Raw genomic sequence first — 22,428 nt, forward strand, 5'->3', positions numbered from 1 at the left:
TGGCGATTAATGGTCATGCTCGATGGCTACCAGCGCGTTCAGATGACTCTGTGGCGTTAGATTGCCTGGCAGGTGCGGTCGCTGTCCAAGTGCTGAAACCATGTCCAAGAAGTAGTGTTATGGTAGTTTTTACACACTTTGTGTGGTGTTCGTGTTTCCTTCGGTGTAATACAATTTGGTTGCACCTGGTGTCAGTGTAAACCTAAAGTATCGCTTCCCCAAAAGAGGCATGCCCGTTTGAAATCATCCAATCACGTTGAAGGAAGGGAACTGATCATTCCTGGCTAGGCAGGCTATTTCACGGATGAAATGCATTGTGTTAGCGTGTCTTAACGAATGGTTCATTTTAACAAAAACAGAACTATTTTCTAAATGGATAAGGAATCTGTGCATTTGAACACACATTAGTGAAGGTGGATTGTGATACTACTCGAGGACTATGGAACAACGAGGTCGTCGGTCGTGGCTTCAGTCATTGCAGTGGCTTGTCTTTTGTTTCGTCTTTTTGTTCCGGAGTGAGTCTTTGGGTCAAATTCGATATTCAATTTCTGAGGAACAAGAGGATGGCGCAGTCGTGGGGAACATAGCAAAGGATTTAGGAGTGGACCTGAGGACAATGAAGGAGAGGCAATTTCGCATCGTGTCGAGCTCGGGGGAATCTCCTTTCCGAGTGGACGAGAACAACGGGATGCTGCATGTGGATGGGAAAATAGACAGAGAGCAGGTTTGCGACCGAAGCAGCGTGTGTTTGATAAACCTGAAAACCGTTTTGGAAAATCCTCTCGAGATCCATTATGTCGAGGTAGAGATTGTAGACATTAATGACCATGCGCCCACTTTTATAGAATCCGAGAGACGTTTAGAGATATCAGAGTCTGCACAACGTGGGGCGCGTTTCCAGCTTCAGCAAGCTCGTGATCCAGACGGTGGTGTCAATTCTGTTCAGCAGTACAAACTCAGCGATAATGATCACTTTCGTTTAGAGGTGAAAGACCGTGGCAAAGATGGTAAAATCCCAATTCTTGTCTTACAAAAGTCGTTGGACAGAGAGACCAGCCCCGTGTATAAGCTCGTACTTACTGCTATAGATGGGGGTAAACCACCAAAGTCCAGTACTGTTAACATATTCGTCGATGTACTTGATGTAAATGATAACGCACCCTTATTCACAGAGGATGTATATTCAGTGACATTACAAGAAAATGCACCTGTAGGAACCACGGTGGTACAAGTCAATGCCACTGATTTGGATGAAGGTTCAAATGGAGAGGTTATCTACTCATTTGGAAATGAGGTGACCAGCAAATTACGCGACCTTTTTCATTTAAACTCAGTTAGTGGAGAAATAACTGTAAAGGGGCATATTGACTTTGAGGAAAATTCTGTATATGAGCTAGATATACAGGCGTCAGATAAAGCAATAGCACCTTTAACGACAGATAAACCTGTCACCATAAAGATTATTGACGTCAATGACAACACACCTGAGATTGAGGTGACGTCTTTTTCAAAAGCTATCCAAGAGGATTCTAGGCCTGGAACAACGGTTGCACTTATTAGTGTCACCGATGTAGATTCTGGTGTTAATGGCAAAGTGGTTTGTTCTGTAAAAGATGATTTGCCTTTCAAATTAATGCCATCCGTAAAACACAACATGTATGCTTTAGTCACGTCATCCCTTTTGGATAGAGAAGCTGTGTCCCAATATGATGTTCCTTTAACTGCCACAGATTCTGGCAGCCCTTTATTGTCATCCATGAAAACAATAACAGTGACTGTGGCTGATGTGAATGATAACAGTCCTGTATTTTCCTTAAATCCATACACGTTTTACGTGGCGGAAAACAACGTTCCAGGAGAAGCCATGTTTTCCATCACTGCCTCTGATAGAGATGTAGATGAAAATGGAATCATTCGCTATCAGATATGCCGCCAGTGTGAGGAAGAAAGCAAATACACCTCCTTTTTGAATATCAATGCTGAAAGTGGAGAAGTTTACGCACTTAAAAGCTTTGACTATGAAACTGTGAAAACTTTCCAGTTCCACGTGTTGGCAAGGGATGATGGAAAGCCACCTCGCGGGAGCAATGTAACAGTGCACGTGTACGTTTTAGATCAAAATGACAACCCGCCTGTCATTCTGTATCCTGTCAGCTCAAACGGGTCCTATGAAGGCACTGAAGAACTCGCGCGTAACGTTAATATGGGTCATTTTGTGGCAAAAGTTAGGGCGTTTGACCAAGACGTGGGATACAACGGATGGCTTTTGTACTCTATTCATCAAATGACTGATCATACCCTGTTTGGTCTGGATCGATACACGGGTCAGATAAGAACTCTGCGTGCGCTCACTGAAACAGACGAACCTGAACATAAACTTGTGATTCTCGTGAAAGACAATGGGAACATCTCGCTCTCTGCCACTGCGACTTTGACCATCAAATTAGTCGAACCCAAAGAGGCTTTTGCTGCTTCTGACGTCCAGGGCCCAGCCAGCACTGGAGAGGAGAATGACGTGACTTTTTACCTCATCATAACACTGGGGTCCGTTTCAACACTCTTTATCATCAGTATCATTGTGCTGGTTGTCATGCAATGCTCCAAGTCACCAGACTACGGTTCCAAGTACTTGCAAGACACCAATTACGACGGGACACTGTGCCACAGTATTCAATACAGGTCTGGGGATAAACGGTACATGTTAGTTGGGCCCAGGATGAGCATTGGCTCGACTCTTGCTCCAGGTAGTAACGCCAATACACTGATGTTACCAGATAGAAGACGAGTATCTGGAGAGGTAAGATCATTTTGAACAAAATGTTTTTGCTTCTCATGAAAATTAGAAAATGACTAAATCGGCACCTCTAAAATATTGGTATGAATTTGCACAATCACCTTTTGAACTTCTTCCCATTCCTCTCTTTTGTAGCCTACATAGTTGGCATGTGGCAACTTTCATTCTCTCTCTCTCTCTCTCTCTCTCTCTCTCTCTCTCTCTCTCTCTCAGTAGGATTAACATAGCCCAATATATTACATGAGTTACGTGACCCATGGCTGCTAATTGTTTTGCACGTGAACGGGTGGGAATTTGGCATACTGAAAGCAGTTGACATCACGAGGATATAGACAGACTTGACTTAACCGACAGATTTGAATATTCCACGAAGTGCATCGTTCTCTGCTTATCTACAACAGAGTTTTGTCAGGGCAAAAGCATTACACATGTCCATTCAAACATGTATTTTTCTTTAATGCCATTTTTATTGACTGTTGGCTGGTTGACCTCAAAGTGGATGTGTGTTCTTCATGTCTGGAGAGAGACAATTGCCTGGAAGATATGGTCGCTGTCCAGGTGCTGAAACCAGTCAGGCTGCATACAGCACTGCTGTAGCTTCACATATTCTTGATTTCTCTCAAATTTGTACATTTTCCGTGGTTTTCGTGTATGCTAAGATGTAATTCAAGTTGGTAGCACATGGTGTCAGTGCAAATCCAAAGAATGGCTCCACAGAAAGAGGCGTTGCCATTTAAAAGAGCCAATCACGTTGAAGAAAGGTAACTGACCATTCTTGGCTAGGCAGGCTATTCTACGGATTTAATGTATTGTGTGGTCGCGTAACCGATGTCTCATAATTTCATCACAAAACAGAGGCTTCTAAATGGATAAAGAACCTCGGGATTTATACGCACGTTAGCAAAGTTGGATTGTGGTTTACGACACAGGGAACATGGAACAAAGAGGGCGTCGGTCGTGGCTCAAGTCATTGCAGTGGCTTGTCTTCTGTTTCGTCTTTTTGTTCCGGAGTGAGTCTTTGGGGCAAATACGCTATTCCATTTCGGAGGAACAAGAGGATGGCGCGGTCGTGGGAAATATTGCAAAGGATTTAGGAGTGGACTTGAGAACAATGAAGGAAAGACAATTTCGTATCGTGTCGAGCTCGGGTGAATCTCCTTTCCGAGTGGATGAGAAAAACGGGATGCTGCATGTGGATGGAAAAATAGACAGAGAGCAGGTTTGCGACCGAAGCAGCGTGTGTTTGATAAACCTGAAAACCGTTTTGGAAAATCCTCTCGAGATCCATTATGTCGAGGTAGAAATTGTAGACATTAATGACCATGCGCCCACTTTTATAGAATCCGAGAGACGTTTAGAGATAACAGAGTCTGCCCAACGTGGGGCGCGTTTCCAGCTTCAGCAAGCTCGTGATCCAGACGGCGGGGTAAATTCTGTTCAGCAGTATAAACTCAGCGACAATGATCATTTCCGTTTAGAGGTGAAGGAGCGTGGTAAAGACGGTAAAATCCCAATTCTAGTTTTACAAAAAGCTTTAGATAGAGAGACAAGACCTACATATAGACTGGTACTAACAGCTATAGATGGAGGTAAACCACCAAAGTCCGGTACTGTCAATATAATAGTCGATGTACTTGATGTAAATGATAACGCGCCCTTATTCACAGAGGATGTGTATTCAGTGACATTGGAAGAAAATGCACCCATAGGATCCACGGTGGTAAAAGTAAATGCCACTGATTTGGACGAGGGATCAAATGGAGAAGTTATCTACTCATTTGGAAATGAGGTGACTGGCAAATTACGCGACCTTTTTGATTTAAACTCGATCAGCGGAGAAATTACTGTAAAGGGGCATATAGACTTTGAGGAAAATGATGTATACGAGGTTGATATACAGGCGTCAGATAAAGCAACCTCACCTTTAACCACAGATAAAACTGTCACTATAAAAATTATTGACGTAAATGACAACACACCTGAGATTGAGGTAACATCTTTTTCCAAAGCTATCCAAGAGGATTCTAGACCTGGTACTACAGTTGCACTTATAAGCGTAACTGACTTAGATTCTGGTGTTAATGGCAAAGTTGTTTGTTCTGTAAAAGGTGAGTTGCCTTTTAAATTAATGCCATCTGTAAAACACAACATGTATGCTTTAGTCACGTCATCCCTTTTGGATAGAGAAACTGTGTCCCAATATGACGTTCCTTTAACTGCTACAGACTCTGGAAATCCTCCACTGTCATCCATGAAAACAATAACAGTGATGGTGGCTGATGTGAATGACAACAGTCCTGTTTTTACTATAAACCCTTATACATTTTACGTGGTGGAGAACAACGTTCCAGGAGAGGCCGTATTTTCCATCACTGCTTCTGATAGAGATATAGATGAAAACGGAATCATTCGCTATCAGATATGTCGACAGTGTGATGAAGAAAGCAAATATACATCCTTTTTGAATATGAATGCTGAAAGTGGAGAAGTTTACGCACTTAAAAGCTTTGACTATGAAACTGTGAAAACTTTCCAGTTCCACGTGTTGGCAAGGGATGATGGAAAGCCACCTCGCGAGAGCAATGTCACAGTGCACGTGTACGTTTTAGACCAAAATGACAATCCACCGGTCATTCTGTATCCAGTCAGCTCAAACGGCTCTTATGAAGGTACAGAAGAACTTGCGCGTAACGTTAACATGGGTCATTTTGTGGCAAAAGTCAGGGCGTTTGACCAAGACGTGGGATACAACGGATGGCTGTTATATTCCATTCAACAAATGACTGATCACACCCTGTTTGGTCTGGATCGATACACGGGACAGATCAGAACTCTTCGAGCGTTCACTGAAACCGACGAACCTGAACATAAACTTGTGATTCTCGTGAAAGACAATGGAAACATTTCGCTGTCCGCCACTGCGACTTTGACTATCAAATTAGTAGAACCCAAAGAGGCTTTTGCTGCTTCTGACGTCCAGGGCCCAGATAGCACTGGAGATGAGAATGACGTGACTTTTTACCTCATCATAACACTGGGGTCTGTTTCAGCCCTCTTTCTCATCAGTATCATTGTGCTGGTTGTCATGCAATGCTCCAAGTCACCAGACTATGGTTCCAAGTACTTGCAGGACACCAATTACGACGGGACACTGTGCCACAGTATTCAATACAGGTCTGGGGATAAACGCTATATGTTAGTTGGGCCCAGAATGAGTATTGGCTCGACTCTTGCTCCAGGTAGTAACGCCAATACACTGATGTTGCCAGATAGAAGACGAGCGTCTGGAGAGGTAAGATCAATTTTTACAACAACAAACTATTTTGGCCTCTAACATAATTAGAAAATTGCTAAATGGCAGTCCAACAATGGTATGAACTTGCACAATCACCTGTTGGACTTTTTCCACTCCTCTCTTTGGTAGCCTACATAGATATGTCTACATTGGAATGTGGCAACTGACATTCTCTCTCTCTCTCTCTCTCTCTCTCTCTCTCTCTCTCTCTCTCTCTCTCTCTCTCTCTCTCTCTCTCTCTCTCTCTCTCTCTCTCTCTCTCCCAGATTAACCGAACATATTAAATGCGTTACATTAACCATTTCTGCTATTTGTTTTGCACTTCAACGAGTAAGCGAGTATTCGGCATACTGAACCAAGTTGGCATTTTGACAGGTGTGTGCGTGTGTGTGTGTGTGTGTGCGTGTTTGTGTGTGTGTGTGTGTGTGTGTGCGTGTGTGTGTGCGTGCGTGTGTGTGTGTGTGTGTGCGTGTTTGTGTCTGTGTTCTTCATTTCTACTCTGTCCACAATATATGACCCTTCTTCTGACTGGAGTGAGACTGTGGAGAGCGTTGGTCGCTGTCCAGGTGCTGAAATCATTCAGGCTGCATACAGCACTGCTGTAGCTTAACATGTACCGGATTCCTCTCAAATGTGTACATATACCGTGGTTTTCGTGTGTGCTAAGCTGTAATTCAAGTTGGTAGCACATGGTGTCAGTGCAAATCCAAAGAATGGCTCCACAGAAAGAGGCGTCACTGTTTAAAACAGCCAATCACGTTGAAGAAAGGGAACTGATCATTCTTGGCTATGCAGACTATTCTACGGATGAAATGTATTGTGTGGTCGCGTAACCGATGTCTCACCATTTCACCACAAAACAGGGGCTTCTAAATGGATAAAGAACCTCGGCATTTGTATGCACATTAGCGAAGTTGGATTGCGATTTACAACTCGAGGAATATGGAAAAAAGAGGGCGTCGGTCGTGGCTCAAGTCACTGCAGTGGCTTGTCTTCTGTTTCGTCTTTTTGTTCCGGAGTGAGTCTTTGGGGCAAATACGATATTCCATTTCGGAAGAACAAGAGGATGGCGCGGCCGTGGGGAACATCGCCAAGGATTTAGGAGTGGATCTGAGGGCAATGAAGGAGAGGCAATTCCGTATCGTTTCAAGCTCGGGCGAATCTCTTTTCCGTGTGGACGAGAACGGGGTGCTGCATGTGGATGGGAAAATAGACAGAGAGCAGGTTTGCGACCGAAGCAGCGTGTGTTTGATTAACCTGAAAACCGTTTTGGAAAATCCTCTAGAGATCCATTACGTTGAAGTAGAGATTGTAGACATAAATGACCATGCCCCGACCTTTCTAGAATCAGAGAAACGTTTAGAGATATCAGAGTCTGCACAACGTGGGGCGCGTTTTCAGCTTCAGCAAGCTCGTGATCCAGACGGGGGCATTAATTCTGTTCAGCTTTATAAACTCAGCGACAATGACCACTTCCGTTTAGAGGTGAAAGATCGTGGCAAAGATGGCAAAATCCCAGTTCTGGTCTTACAAAAGCCTTTAGACAGAGAGACAAGTCCAGTCTATAAATTAGTACTTACAGCTTTTGATGGAGGGAAACCAGTAAAAACGGGCACTGTTAACATTATCATTGATGTGATCGATGTAAATGATAACGCACCCTTTTTCACGGAGGATGTATACTCAGTGACATTAGAAGAAAATGCACCTATTGGATCAACAGTGATACAAGTAAATGCAACCGATTTAGATGAAGGTCTCAATGGAGAAGTTATTTACTCATTTGGAAATGAAGTAAATAGCAAATTACGCGAGCTTTTTGATTTGAATTCAGTCAGTGGAGAAATTACTGTAAGGGGACATATTGACTTTGAGGAAAATGATATTTACCAGGTAGATATACAGGCGTCAGATAAAGCAATCGCATCTTTAACCACTGATAAAACTGTAACTATAAAAATCGTTGACGTCAATGACAACACACCTGAGATTGAGGTAACGTCTTTTTCAAAAGCTATTCAAGAAGATTCTAGACCTGGAACTACAGTTGCACTCATCAGTGTTACTGACTTAGATTCTGGGGTTAATGGTAAAGTGATTTGTTCTGTAAAAGGCGATTTGCCTTTTAAATTAATGCCATCCTTAAAACACAACATGTATGCTTTAGTAACATCATCCCTTTTGGATAGAGAAGATGTGTCCCAATATGACGTTCCTTTAAAAGCCACAGACTCTGGCAGCCCTCCATTGTCATCCATGAAAACAATAACAGTTATGGTGGCTGATGTCAATGACAACAGTCCTGTGTTTTCCCTAAATCCATATACGTTTTACGTGGCAGAAAACAACGTTCCAGGAGATGCCATGTTTTCCATTACTGCTTCTGATAGAGATGTAGATGAAAACGGAATCATACGCTATCAGATATGCCGCCAGTGTGAAGAAGAAAGCAAATACACCTCCTTTTTGAATATCAATGCTGAAAGTGGAGAAGTTTACGCGCTTAAAAGCTTTGACTATGAAACTGTGAAAACTTTCCAGTTCCACGTGTTGGCAAGGGATGATGGAAAGCCACCTCGTGAAAGCAATGTCACAGTGCACGTGTACGTTTTAGATCAAAATGACAACCCGCCTGTCATTCTGTATCCCGTCAGCTCAAACGGCTCCTATGAAGGCACAGAAGAACTTGCGCGTAACGTTAACATGGGTCATTTTGTGACAAAAGTCAGGGCGTTTGACCAAGACGTGGGATACAACGGATGGCTGTTGTACTCTATTCACCAAATGACTGATCACACCCTGTTTGGTCTGGATCGATACACGGGTCAGATAAGAACTCTGCGTGCGCTCACTGAAACAGACGAACCTGAACATAAACTTTTAATTCTCGTAAAAGACAATGGGAACATCTCGCTCTCAGCCACTGCGACTTTGACTATCAAATTAGTAGAACCCAAAGAGGCTTTTGCTGCTTCTGACGTCCAGGGCCCAGATAGCACTGGAGAGGAGAATGACGTGACATTTTATCTCATCATAACGCTGGGGTCCGTGTCCGCACTCTTTCTCATCAGTATCATTGTGCTGGTCGTCATGCAATGCTCCAAGTCACCAGACTATGGCTCCAAGTACTTGCAGGACACCAATTACGACGGCACCCTGTGCCACAGTATTCAGTACAGATCTGGAGACAAGAGGTACATGCTGGTTGGACCCAGGATGAGTATTGGCTCGACTCTTGCTCCAGGTAGTAACGCCAATACACTGATGTTGCCAGATAGAAGACGAGCGTCTGGAGAGGTAAGACATTCTTACGAGAGCCTACTTATCCTTAGGCGTGATTTGTTCGTTTCAGCAGAACTTCCTTACCGCCATTGTCTGTGCTACAGTTAATGGTAATGGTATGTATTTATTGAAACAAAGACTTTTCACACTGGTGGAATCACCTGTTGAATTGCCTTAGTGTTTCTCTATGTTGACGCAATACCCCGCCGTTTACACAGAGTAGAAAAGTAGAGGGGCATTTATCTAAGTCAGCTTGGCTGGCATGCGCTCTCTCTCTCTCTCTCTCTCTCTCTCTCTCTCTCTCTCTCTCTCTCTCTCTCTCTCTGTATAAACGTCCTATTATGTTTGTCTTTGCATTATCACCTGAACGACAATTTCACAGTGACTTGGCCTATATGCACATGTGCGCAAGTAGGCTGCCTGGAGTGATGTTTACTAAACCCGTATTGGGATGATCAATTGAAAGATATCTGCGTCTGTTACAGTATATAGTTTTTAAAACATTAATGATCAAAACTGTAAGTAAACTTTGCAGTGCAATACACAGCCAGACGCATGGTGTCAGTGTGCGTTCAATGTTGTATACTTCAGCTTGGCGGAAAAACGCAAAGGTTTTTGGTCCTGCCCATCGCAAGGGTAAAAGCAAACTGGCTTGGCTACTACACTATCGCATCACTGTCTTGAGGATACCGATCGCAGAAGGAAAAACACTGCGTTTGTTATTACGTGGGAATTATCAACCACACGGCTTATGGTCAAAGGAAAACCATTACCTCGACTTGGATATGTTTTAAGAAAACCGACCGTTATTTTGTTATCACGAAGATGGAACAAAGGCGATGTGGAATGCGGGGGATTTGGCAGCGGATGGTATTGTTGGCTGTCTTTTTGTCTTCGAAAGGGTCTTTGGCACAAATTAGGTACTCTGTTTCTGAGGAACAAGACAAAGCTGTCGTTGGAAACATCGCGAAGGATTTGGGCATTGATGCACGAACACTGAAGGACAGAGGGTTTCGTATTGTTGCAAGCTCAAACAGTTCCCTTTTTAGATTAAACCTTAGCGATGGCACGCTGCACGCGACGGGGCGGATAGACAGGGAAGATATTTGTGCGCGAAGCAGCTCTTGTCTAATTAATCTCAAAACCATTCTCGAGAACCCGTTAGAGATTCACTATGTCGTGGTAGAGATTGTAGATGTTAACGATCATTCTCCGCTGTTTACTGAAAAGAAAAAGCGTTTAGAGATATCTGAATCTGCATCACGGGGTGTGAAATTTCAGCTTCAGCCAGCACGGGACCCGGATGGAGGCATAAATTCCATCCAGACCTATAAATTGAGTCAAAATGATCACTTTAGTTTAGAGGTTAAAGATCGTGGGGAAGATGGTAAAATTCCCATTTTGATATTACAAAAACCTCTCGACAGGGAAGTCGCAACAACTCACAGGTTAGTGTTGAACGCTATTGACGGTGGGAAACCACCAAAGTCGGGAACAGTAGAAATACATGTGGATGTTCTTGATGTGAATGATAACGCCCCAGTTTTTACAGAAGGGAAATATATGGTTACACTTCAAGAAAACGCACCAATTGGAACTACAGTGATTAAGGTGAATACTACTGATTTAGATGAAGGTTTAAATGGCGAAGTTGTGTATTCTTTTGGTGACATAGTGAGCAAGAAGGTGCGTGAATTGTTTGATTTAAACCCTGTCACTGGCGAAATCACAGTAAAACATCACATTGACTATGAGGAAAAGGACAACTATGAAATAGATATACAGGCTTCAGACAAAGGAGTTGTCCCTCTCACTTCAGACAAAAGTGTCATGATAAAAGTTGTGGATGTTAATGACAATGTACCTGAGATTGAGGTGACATCTTTTTCAAGAGCAGTGTCTGAAGATTCAAGACCTGGAACAACAGTTGCACTGATCAGTGTCAGTGACTTAGACTCTGGTGTCAACAGTAAAGTGTCTTGTTCGTTACCTGACAGCTTACCTTTCAAGCTGATGGCATCCACACAGAATAACATATACTCACTAGTCACAAGCTCGCCCCTAGACAGAGAGAAAGAGTCCCAATATGATGTCCCTTTAACCGCTGTTGACTCAGGTAAGCCACCTTTGGCATCTGAAAAGACAATTACAGTCCTGATATCAGATGTCAATGATAACAGTCCACAGTTTTCGGAGAGTCAGTATGCATTTTATGTGACTGAGAATAATGTTCCAGGTGAATCTATTTTCACAGTGTCCGCCTCTGATAAAGACCTTGATGAAAATGCTCAAGTGCATTATCAAATTTGCAGGGAATGTGGAGATGACAGCAAATACGCTTCTTTTCTAAACATTAACTCAGAAACTGGGAATGTTTATGCACTGAAGAGCTTTGATTTCGAAACCCTTAAGTCGTTTCATTTTCAAGTATTAGCAATTGACAATGGGAAACCAGCCAGGGTCAGCAATGCCACTGTTCATGTCTACATTTTAGACCAAAATGATAACGCCCCAGTGATTCTGTCCCCAGCTAGAGCAAACGGCACCTCTGAGGGTGTAGAGGAAGTGCCACGTAACGTGAAGGCAGGTCATTTTGTCTCCAAAGTGCAGGCCTACGATGCGGATGTAGGATATAATGGCTGGTTGCTATTTTCAGTGCAGGATGTCACCGACCACACTCTCTTTGGTCTGGAGCGCTACACTGGTCAGATTCGCACCCTTAGGCCCTTCACTGAAACAGACGAAGCCCAACACAAGCTGGTCATATTGGTAAAAGACAATGGGAACATTTCGCTCTCGGCCACTGCCACCCTTATCATTAAAGTCGTGGAGCCCAAAGAGGCCTTCGCTGCTTCAGATGTGCAAAACCCTTTGAGTGACGAGGACACCAATGTCACATTTTATCTGATCATAACACTGGCATCGGTGTCAGCCTTGTTCATCATCAGTATCATTGTGCTGATTGCCATGCAGTGCTCCAAACAAACAGACTTTTCGTCCAAGTACTTGCAAGACACTAATTATGATGGCACCCTGTGCCACAGCATCCAGTACAGATCTGGAGACAAGAGGTACATGCTGGTTGGACCCAGAATGAGTATCGGCTCCACTATAGTTCCTGGCAGCAATGCAAATACACTAGTGGTTCCAGATCGAAGGCGACGGCTATCTGTGGAGGTAAGGCAGTGTTCCACAGAGAAATGTGTTTACAACTGAAAACAAATAACACTTGACGCGAGGATCAGTGTGTTTGTGTGTGCGCATGTGTATGTGTTGGTATGGGTGGGGGTGCCAGTGTCAGGGTCGCATACAGCCTTGGCTGGGCCCAGGACAAAGTCATCTGAATGGGCCCCCCAGTCCAATAGATACAATGTAATGAGGACCCAATGGTGGGCCCCCTCTTTGTGTGTGTGTGTGTGTGTGTGTGTGTGTGTGTGTGTGTGTGTGTGTGTGTGTGTGTGTGTGTGTGTGTGTGTGTGGAGGGTTCTTTTGTTTTAGTCTTCTAATGTAATAAATGCTTCATATGTAGTGAGTAATGCAGCTGTGGCAAGAGAGCATCACTGCCGGTCACTGTTTTACTTAAAGGGACACTGTGCAGGAAATGGCCAAAAAAGGTACTGCAACTATACTGCTCATTGATGAAACTGGGCTGCCCATTTCCAAATTTGATCTTTACATGAAAGTTTACTAAGTAATAAAACAAATATTTTCTAGTATGGTCCAAGTAGACTAATTTTAGCAGCTAAAAATGGCTATTCATGGAAATTCAAAATGGCGGACCATGGAGAAGATCCCCCTTTTCATGTATGAAAAGTGCAATTTTCCCAGTCATAATGAATACTTGGAATTTGATGGTGGTGGTAAGTATTCATGAAAAAGGTAACATTAGTGAATGGGCAGCATGAATTTTGGAAATAAACAACTAAAAACCTCACACTTAAGTGTAAGAGGAACATCAACAAATGTACAAACTTCGTTGTGACAATGCACACAATTTATTGCAATGTTATACTCCTTGTCGGTCACTATTCTAGCGTTTAGTAGGCTTCCCAAAGCACCGCAAAGTAAAGTTGCAGTGGATAGGACGTGGAGTTGGAAGTTGCAGTGACAGCTGAAGTTGGTCGCTGTCCACATGGGGAGTGCTGAAAATATTCAAAGCGCATTTTTTAGGTGTAGCTCAAACCAATTTAAAAAGAACATAGCACCACATAGGACATGGTATTATCGGATGGTGTCGCTGTACATCTACAAAAAGGTCTTTGTGGAGGCAATAGTGGGAATGGTCTTCGAGGGTGGTGCGTAAGCACGTTAGATGGCATCGAGGCAGCGAACTTGGATACATCGGTCTGTCGCTGCGTGTGTGTGCATCGAGCAGGATTTCATTAATTTATTGTTTTTACCGACTGTATAGGCCGACCACAATAACAGCCAATGCATAAAAGTATTACATTTGGACATAGGTCGTTTTAACGCGGCGCTACTCTGTCGTGCAAAGATGGAATTTCAAGGACGTGGAACATGGCGCGAATGCTGCCAATGCCTGGCTTTTGTGTTCCTGGTTTTGTGTGTAAAGGCGTCTTTTGCTCAAATAAGGTACTCGATTTCTGAAGAAGTGAAAGACGGCACTGCAGTGGGAAATATCGCAAAGGATTTAGGAATCGACCCACGGTCGCTGAAAGAAAGGGGATTTCGAATTGTGTCCAACTCGAAGGATTCGTCCCTTTTCCAGATCAACGAGGATGACGGCATATTGTACGTGAAGGGGAAGATAGACCGAGAGGAGGTTTGTGAAAGAAGCAGCGTGTGCCTGATAAATCTCAAAACCGTCTTGGAAAATCCGTTAGAGGTGCATTATGTGGCCGTAGAGATCGCGGATGTTAATGATCACGCTCCTATTTTCCCCGAGCGAGAGAAACGGTTGGAAATATCGGAGTCCGCCATGCCTGGCGCGCGCTATCAGCTTCAAGCGGCTCGTGATCCAGATGGAGGTACTAATGGCATACAGTTGTACAAATTAAGCAGTAACGACCATTTCCGTATTGATGTGAAAGAGCGGGGTGAGGATAGGAAGATGCCCCTTCTCATTCTGCAGAAACCGCTAGACAGAGAGGCAAAGAGAAACCATAAACTACTGCTCACTGCTGTTGATGGAGGTAAACCCCCGAAATCTGGCACAATGGAAATCATTGTAGATGTGTTAGACGTCAACGATAACATGCCAGTATTCACAAAGGAATCATATACTGTCAGTTTGAATGAAAATTCACCTGTAGGAACAGCTGTAATTCAAGTTAATGCCACTGACCAGGACAACGGTCCAAATGGTGAGGTCTTTTACTCATTTGGGCAAGATGTAGACAGCGAGGTGCTGAAACTTTTTGATTTAGACCCCAATACAGGGAAAATCTTTGTGAAAGGAGATATAGATTTTGAGGAGCAAAAAGGCTACGAGATTGATATACAGGCTTCAGATAAAGGCCAAGCTCCTTTGACGGCAGACAAAAGCGTAATCATTAAAATTATTGACGTTAATGATAATATCCCTGAGATTGACGTAACGTCATTCTCGAGTGCCATACCTGAGGATTCCAGGCCAGGTACTACAGTAGCACTTATTAATGTGCATGATCGAGATCACGGTCTTAATGCTAAAGTATCCCTTTCTCTTCCTGATGATGCAGACTTTAAATTAATGCCATCATCGCAGGATAATGCATACTCGCTGGTGACAAAGTCCAAACTTGACAGAGAAGCAGTATATGAACACGAAATTGTTTTGATTGCGAGGGACGCAGGTGAACCTTCACTGTCGTCAGTTAAAACCATCAAGGTTATTGTATCAGATGTAAATGACAACAGTCCAGAGTTTTTGCAAACTCCGTACATATTTTATGTGACAGAAAACAACGTGCCAGGTGAGCCAATGTTTTCAGTTTCGGCCACTGACCGTGACCTGAATGAAAATGCAATGATTAGCTATCAAATTTGCAGAGATTGTGACGACGATAGTAAATTCACATCCGCTCTGAACATCAACTCGGAAACCGGTGTGGTTTACGGTTTGAAAAGTTTTGACTTCGAAACTATGAAATCATTTCAGTTTCACGTCATAGCCACAGACTCTGGAACACATGTGCGTAGTAGCAACGTCACAGTAACGGTCTTTATTCTGGATCAGAACGACAATGCACCCAGAATTTTATCGCCACTCAGTAGTAACGGATCTGCAGAAGGCGTGGAGGAGATCCCGAGAAATGCACACGCGGGCCATTTAGTGGCTAAGGTAAAAGCGTATGACCCCGACGTAGGATACAACGGATGGCTACTTTACGCGCTGCAAGAAGTTTCCGACCACACCCTCTTCAGCTTAGAGCGCTACTCTGGCCAGATAAGAACTCTTCGGCCGTTCACAGAAACTGACGAAGCTCAGCACAGACTGGTCGTCTTGGTAAAAGACAACGGAAATGTGTCTCTGTCAGCTACAGCGACCGTGGTCGTCAGTGTCGTGGAGCCAAAAGAGGCATTCGCAGCCTCGGATGTGAAAAGCCCCTTCCAAGATGAAGATGAGAACAATGTAACTTTTTATTTGATCGTCACACTGGGGTCCGTCTCTACCCTCTTTGTAATCAGCATCATTGTGCTGATAGTCATGCAGTGCTCAAAATCTGCAGACTACTCCTCCAAGTATTTGCAGGATACAAACTATGACGGGACACTGTGCCACAGTATTCAGTACAGATCTGGAGACAAGAGGTACATGCTGGTTGGGCCCCGGATGAGTATTGGATCTACCATAGTGCCAGGGAGTAATGCCAACACACTAGTGGTGCCAGACCGCAGGAGCAGAGCTTCCATAGAGGTAAGCAGGCAAAAGTTGCAGACAGTGGTGGAAACAGTGGAAACAGTCACTTTGGTTAAAAAAAGCGCCTCCCAAGGCTATTGGATAGAATAGGATAGGATGTTGTGGCCTTTGAGTATGCTACAATATCTGTATTGGTGTACAGCAGTGTCTGATGGCACAAATCACAACAATAACATGGGCTGGGGAACAATCAGTTAGGCCTAACCAAATCACATTTCAGTTGCTTGAACAGTCATTCAAATTTGCAAGGCATTCTGACTGGGTGGGCCTGGCCGTCCAGTGAGTGTGCACAAGCTCAGTGCAGACTCTGACTTCATTATTGTATGGTGAACACAGGAGGCTATATCTACTGTATGTGTCTGACCTGATCGTCTGAGTGAGTGTGGAAGTTGTCTACAGTAAGAGCTGACGGGCCTGCAGAATATTTGGATGGTGTGTGTGTGTGTGTGTGTGAGAGAGAGAGAGAGACAGAGAGAGAGAGAGAGAGAGAGAGAGAGAGAGAGAGAGAGAGAGAGAGAGAGAGAGAGAGAGAGAGAGAGTGTGTGAGAGAGAGAGAGAGAGAGAGAGAGAGACCTCTAAACTGGATATTTCAAGCCTACACTTGACACAAACTGCTTGCATGTGAGGGAGGGTGTGTGTTAATCTTGTAGAGCTAAATTGAGATTACGCCCTTCACAAGGCCCACAGATTTTTATTTTTAATCAAGCTTGTTTGAGTATGTTTGTGTGTGTGCACGCGCGCGCGCGCGTGTGTGTGTGTGTGTGTGTGTGTGTGTGTGTGTGTGTGTGTGTGTGTGTGTGTGTGTGTGTGTGTATAAATGCATCAGTGGGCCAGTGTGTGCACGTTGCACATGCATCAGTGGGCCTGCGTACATCAGTGAGTGGGCCTGTGTATGTGCGTGCACATTCCAAATGCATCAGTTGGCCTGCGTGTGTATATCAGCAAGTGGGCCTGTGTGGATGTGTTTGTGAGAGAGAAATTGGAATGAATTTCATCTCGGCAATAGTGCCAACAGCTTTTTTCAGGAAACATGAAAAAGTAAAGGCTGCTTGCATATGAGAGTGTGAGTTTGTGTGAAACTACTTTAAAATGAACATGAAATATTGCTTCACTCTGAAAGGCAGGTTTTCCCCCCAAAGTGAGACACATTGTGCGCATTGTACCAAACTGGTTCTACCACTAGCTGCACATTTTAACTATTTTTATTTTCATTTAATTTTGATTTTTTTTAAATTTAATTTTTAATTCATCATAACAACATTGTTATGGCATTACCGAGAGCCTTAAGTAACAGATTAAGACATAGCCATTACAATTTCGGTGACAGTACGTTTGTAACATAGGCTCTGCGCAAAGGGATAACAAAAACCAAAGGAGAACACTCTGCTGTCTGATTGGGTGCTTGAGCCTAAAATTAAAGCAGAGACTTTATGATGCAAGCATGATGCAAGCACTTGGTGGTACGTTACTGACAAGTGTGAGGGAAAACAATGCGCTTTAGGGCGCTATTGTGAAATACGTATAAGACGATTCAAAGAGTAAATAAAGTGCATACTGTTTGCTTAACAGTACTACTGTCCGCTCTTAGCCTTTCAATGTCTCCCATTCCCCTTTGGTTACTTGTTCCCCTTCGTGCTTGCCTTTACAGGCAAAGGTCAAATGTATTGTCCTTTCCCTGACTCAAATCTTGGCCTCAAATCTTGACAAGGGCAGAGAAGTGACAATAACACCCAGCTGTTCTGAGTGTATTGTCTCACAGTGAGCGAAAAACAAGGTATGTAGACTCATGTGTGCTCACTGATTACACAATATAGTTCAAGATGGTGCGTGCATACATAGTAGATGGAGGCCAAACCTCATTTGTGTATATAGCACAACATGGAAATGGCCGGCTTTCTGAGAAGTAAGACATATTTTGATGACATTGAACACTTATAAATGTTACACCCTCGTTGGTATTTTGAGCTCCTGGATGTTAATGCGTGTTTGTCAGGCTGAACAGGGCTGTTACTTAGGCTATCTGAGGTAGGGGCCAGGTTTGTGAACGGGTAATGCATATGTTATTATCAATGGAGTACAATAATTAAACATGTCACACACACTGGTTTGTATTTAAGGCTCCAGAATGTAATGTGTGTGTGTGTGTGTGTGTGTGTGTGTGTGTGTGTGTGTGTGTGTGTGTGTGTGTGTGTGTGTGTGTGTGTGTGTGTGTGTGTGTGTGTGTGGCAGGGCTGTTTATCAGCTCCGACGGACCAATGTGGTTAAAGGATAGGATTGTAAATGGGCAGTACATATTTTCAAATAGTATAAGTGCTTGAGAAATGATAACGCCCCAATGAAGTGAGGACAATGACTAAAAACGTTACACACTTTTTGGTAATTAAAACTTCAACTGTGTAGTGTGTGTGTGTGTGTGTGTGTGTGTGTGTGTGTGTGTGTCAGGCTGGCTTAAAGTGATACTGTCCCATTTTTTGAAATAAGCTTATTTTACACCTCCCCTTGAGTTAAACAATAGGCTTTTACCGTTCACCTGTACTTCCAACCGTTTTCTAGTTATGGCAGTGCACATTTCACCTCCAAGCTAACAGTTAACATTGAGTCCTATGAGACCAGTTAGCCGCGAGCTGGTCTCATAGGACTCAATGTTAACTGCTAGCATGAAGGTAAAATTTGCACTGCCATGCCCAGAGAACGGTTGAAAGTACAGGAGAACCGTAAAACCCTATTATTTAACTCAAGGGCAGGTGTAAAATAGGCCTATTTCCAAAAATGGGACAGTTTCACTTTAAAGGATGAGTTTGTGAATGAGCAGCTATATACATGTATTTTCATGGACATTTACATAGAAAATGTTACACAACGGTCAGTATTTAAAGCTCCTGGATGTAGGCCTAATGAACAGCACTGTACGCTAGCTTAGGCTAGCTCAGGTAAAAATGTTTGTGAACGGGTTGGGCATGTTTTCATAATGAACTGAGTTTAATGACTGAAATTGTTACACACTGGTTGGTATTTAAAGCCCTTGGGTGTAATGTGTGTGTCTGTTGGTTGCTATTGGTGCCTTTGCTGTTAGCTGAGGCCGATGAGGCTAGTGGATGGGTTTGTGAACAGGCAGTATTTCATAATGAAGACTTAAAATATTAAATACCACACTGGTTGGTATTTAAAGCTAACATGTCTAGCAGGCTGGCCGGTTCTGTGCTGTTAGCTTAGGTGCCGTTTCTGCTAAAGGCCGGGTTTGTGAATGGGTAATACATACTTTCATTATGAAATGAGCTAAATGAGTAAAAATGTTACATCCTTCGTCGTATTTAAAGCCCCTGGATGTAATGTGTGTGTGTGTCTGGCAGGCTGGCCGGGGTCTGTGTTGTGAGCTCAAGCAGGGAGCCTGATGCGGCTGCTGGGGCTGTGAAGCTACTCGCTCCAGGCTCAGGATGAGTCAGTCAGCCAGCCAGGCAGCGCTGGGGACTAGCGAGGAGAGAAGTGAGGGTGGGGGAGGGTTGCTCCCATTCCCTTCTTCTCTGTGTTCATCGCTCTCTCTCTCTCTCTCTCTCTACCTCAGTCGCTTACTTTCCATTCTCTTTTTCTCTCATCCTTACTTTCTCCCCCATTCCTTCCTCTTCTGTATGTCTCTCTTTCTCTTTCTCTCTCTCTCTTTGGCACTCTCTCCCAGTGTATCTCTTTCCCTCTCTCTCTCTCTTCTCATGTGCTCTCCGTTTCTTTATCCCCTCTTTCAATGTCCTTCCTCCATGCCCTCCACTCTCTCTCCCTTTCCCTCTCTCTCCTGTTCCTATTCCCTTCCCCTCTCGTCCTCCTTTGCGCTCTCTCTCTTCTACAGCGTTCTCGCTCTCCCTTCAGACCTTTCTCTCTTATTCAATATACCTCCTCCATGCCCCCCCCTCTCTCTCCTATTTGGTGTCTTTCCTGCATGTCTTCCCTTTCTTCCTCACCCACTCGCTCCTGGTCTCTCTCTCTCTCTCTCTCTCTCTCCCCTGCCTCTGCTGTTTTCTCCCGGTGTGTCATCCATTCATTATTTACATCCCTGAGCCTGCGTGCCATGCTACCAGCCTGGGGTGGACCGTCCCCTATGCATGAGTGACATTTGAACGTGTGACTACACGAAGGCCAAGTCTTCAGGGGGAAGAGAGACAAATAATAAGAAGGAAGAAAAAATTTAGAAAGCCAGCCCTTTCTTTTGGCTTCTAGTCTGCTGTGCTGTGCTGTATTATAAGCATTTTATCATGGTGGGGATACGGTCTCTGTGTGCTAGTTTTTTTCTTGCAGCTCAGCTCAGCTCCTCTATGGATGCTGCTACCGTTTCCCTTGGCAACACACACTTGTTTCCTTTCCTGCGACGCCATTGGCTGTGAGGCTCTGCCTGCATGATGGAGAGCCTTGGTAGCAGAGAGAAGGAGAGGAAACAGAGGAGGAGGAGGAGGAGGAGGAGGAGGAGTGTGTTTGTGTGTGTGTGTACAGTATGTGTGTAGTAGTAGGCTAGTGGTTATCTTTTGTCTAAGCTCTGCACCCAGCCACCCTCTCTCATCCCCTCTCACGCTAAGAACGAATTAAAAGGAAATAGGGTTATATTTGATGGAAGCAGATGGATTACGTTAGCAGGGAAAAGCTGCATTTTAATTTGGACAACAGATGGCGATTCACTAGATGCCACTAGGAATGAGGAGAGAGAGAGAGAGAGAGAGAGAGAGAGAGAGAGAGAGAGAGAGAGAGAGAGAGAGAGAGAGAGAGAGAGAGAGAGAGAGAGAGAGAGAGAGAGAGAGAGAGAGCCCGACTGTGACATGTGTGTGTTTAGCAGCTAGGCTAATGAAACGTGTGCCTCTTTCTCTCCGTGTACAATCCTACTGCTAACTAGCTAGTGCCACCATTCGAGTGTGTGGGTTGAGAAAAGGGGCAAAGAGGGAATCAGAGGGAGGAGGGTGTCCTTGTCTGTTCTCTTCATCTGCTGTCCATTTCAGTGTATGGGTTGAGCAAAGGGGCAAAAGAACAAGATTGACTGATGGGGGCATCTAGCCTGTTGTCCTCGTGATTTTTTCCCTTTCTTTTGCTTTTGGGTGTGGTGCAGTACATCATGCTCTGGTGCCTCTCGGTTTGTTTGTGTAATTGTGTTAGTGTGCCAAGTGTCTCACTCCGACACACTCTATCTCGCAGCCACAGCCAGTCATTTGGCAGTTACATGTTTACGGCGCTTCAGAGCTGCGATTCCTTACGACAGCCTGGGCACACTGAAGCACATTACATTACATCGGTGGCGCTGTGTATGTGTAAGAGGACAAAAATAATATGTTGATCCTGACCGAGGCTCAATGTGATTCGAGCTGGACATAATGCAATGGAGGCATGGAAATGGGGGAAGAGAGAGAGAGAGAGAGAGAGAGAGAGAGAGAGAGAGAGAGAGAGAGAGAGCGAGAGAGAGAGAGAAACACCTCAGGCTTTTCTGCTGGCATATTCTGCGCCATCAGGCAGATGTGAGCGACCTTATTCTACGCTGCTGCACAGCACAGCACAGCACAGCACAGTGTTGACTCCCCGAGCCACTGTCCTTTCCAATTCCCCTCTCTCTCGCTCTCCCTCTCCTGCCCTCTTTCTGCAGTGCACCCCTCCTTGTATTCTCTCTCTCTCTCTCTCTCTGTCCCTCATTCTCTGTCACTCTCTCACCCCTCTCTCTCTCACACACACTCTGTCTCTCTCTCTGTCTATCCCTCATACAGCTCTCTCTCTCTCTCTCTCTCTCTCTCTCTCTCTCTCTCTCTCTCTCTCTCTCTCTCTCTCTCTCTCTCTCTCTCTCTCTCTCTCTCTCTCTCTGTCTGATCCTCATCTCACAAACAAGTCCATCCACCCCCATGCCCACCCCCACCTCCCAACATCCTTGCTTTCCTGCTCCTTTACTGCCTTTCATCCATCCTCCTCCCCCCTTCCTTGCCGTTTCTTTTTTTGGTCCTATTTTTAGCAAGGCAGGTTTTCATATCTCAGGCTAATTTCTCATGTAGCATGTATTCTCTAGTCTATTTTATTACCGAAGCATGCTTCTTTCATTCAGCACTACGAAGCTGCTGTTGTCTACAGCATATTTACTCTCGATTTTACTCATGCGTGTCTGACTGTCCATCTGAATTCAGTCCATGCCGGCGTCTCCCCTGTGCTACTACTGCAGTAGGGCCGGTGCTTTGTATTGTATGC

General features: G+C 44.3%; 5 protein-coding genes across 5 annotated transcripts in view; all 5 read left to right on the forward strand.

The window, feature by feature from the left end:
- Window positions 1–439: 439 nt before the first annotated feature.
- On the forward strand, window positions 440–2,812 carry LOC134439551 (protocadherin alpha-3-like). Its single transcript, XM_063189452.1, has one exon. It carries the CDS (start codon window positions 440–442, stop codon window positions 2,810–2,812), a length of 2,373 nt encoding a protein of 790 aa, XP_063045522.1.
- Window positions 2,813–3,728: 916 nt separating this feature from the next.
- LOC134439494 (protocadherin alpha-3-like) lies at window positions 3,729–6,128 on the forward strand. Its single transcript, XM_063189392.1, has one exon. The coding sequence runs from the start codon at window positions 3,729–3,731 to the stop codon at window positions 6,126–6,128; it is 2,400 nt and encodes a 799-aa protein (XP_063045462.1).
- Window positions 6,129–7,031: 903 nt separating this feature from the next.
- On the forward strand, window positions 7,032–10,055 carry LOC134439495 (protocadherin alpha-3-like). The gene is made up of 2 exons (XM_063189393.1): window positions 7,032–9,386; window positions 9,963–10,055. The coding sequence occupies exons 1-2, from the start codon at window positions 7,032–7,034 to the stop codon at window positions 10,053–10,055; spliced, it is 2,448 nt and encodes an 815-aa protein (XP_063045463.1).
- Window positions 10,056–10,238: 183 nt separating this feature from the next.
- On the forward strand, window positions 10,239–12,587 carry LOC134439496 (protocadherin alpha-3-like). Its single transcript, XM_063189394.1, has one exon. The coding sequence runs from the start codon at window positions 10,239–10,241 to the stop codon at window positions 12,585–12,587; it is 2,349 nt and encodes a 782-aa protein (XP_063045464.1).
- Window positions 12,588–13,866: 1,279 nt separating this feature from the next.
- Window positions 13,867–22,428, forward strand: part of LOC134439550 (protocadherin alpha-3-like) — a 61,892-nt gene continuing 53,330 nt past the window's right edge. The window contains exon 1 of the mRNA XM_063189451.1: window positions 13,867–16,230. Within this exon, the coding sequence (XP_063045521.1) occupies window positions 13,867–16,230 (2,364 nt within the window). The remainder of the gene's footprint in view (window positions 16,231–22,428) is intronic.

This window comes from Engraulis encrasicolus, chromosome 23, assembly GCF_034702125.1.
Source record: "Engraulis encrasicolus isolate BLACKSEA-1 chromosome 23, IST_EnEncr_1.0, whole genome shotgun sequence".
Classification (NCBI taxonomy): Eukaryota; Metazoa; Chordata; class Actinopteri; order Clupeiformes; family Engraulidae; genus Engraulis; species Engraulis encrasicolus.

Excerpts from the sequence above, each read along its gene's own strand:
- LOC134439551 (XM_063189452.1), top strand. The coding sequence starts at position 440 with ATGGAACAACGAGGTCGTCGGTCGTGGCTTCAGTCATTGCAGTGGCTT.
- LOC134439494 (XM_063189392.1), top strand. The coding sequence starts at position 3,729 with ATGGAACAAAGAGGGCGTCGGTCGTGGCTCAAGTCATTGCAGTGGCTT.
- LOC134439495 (XM_063189393.1), top strand. The coding sequence starts at position 7,032 with ATGGAAAAAAGAGGGCGTCGGTCGTGGCTCAAGTCACTGCAGTGGCTT. Across the intron at positions 9,387-9,962 it reads GAAGACGAGCGTCTGGAGAG|CTTGGCGGAAAAACGCAAAG; the intron begins GTAAGACATTCT and ends TGTATACTTCAG.
- LOC134439496 (XM_063189394.1), top strand. The coding sequence starts at position 10,239 with ATGGTATTGTTGGCTGTCTTTTTGTCTTCGAAAGGGTCTTTGGCACAA.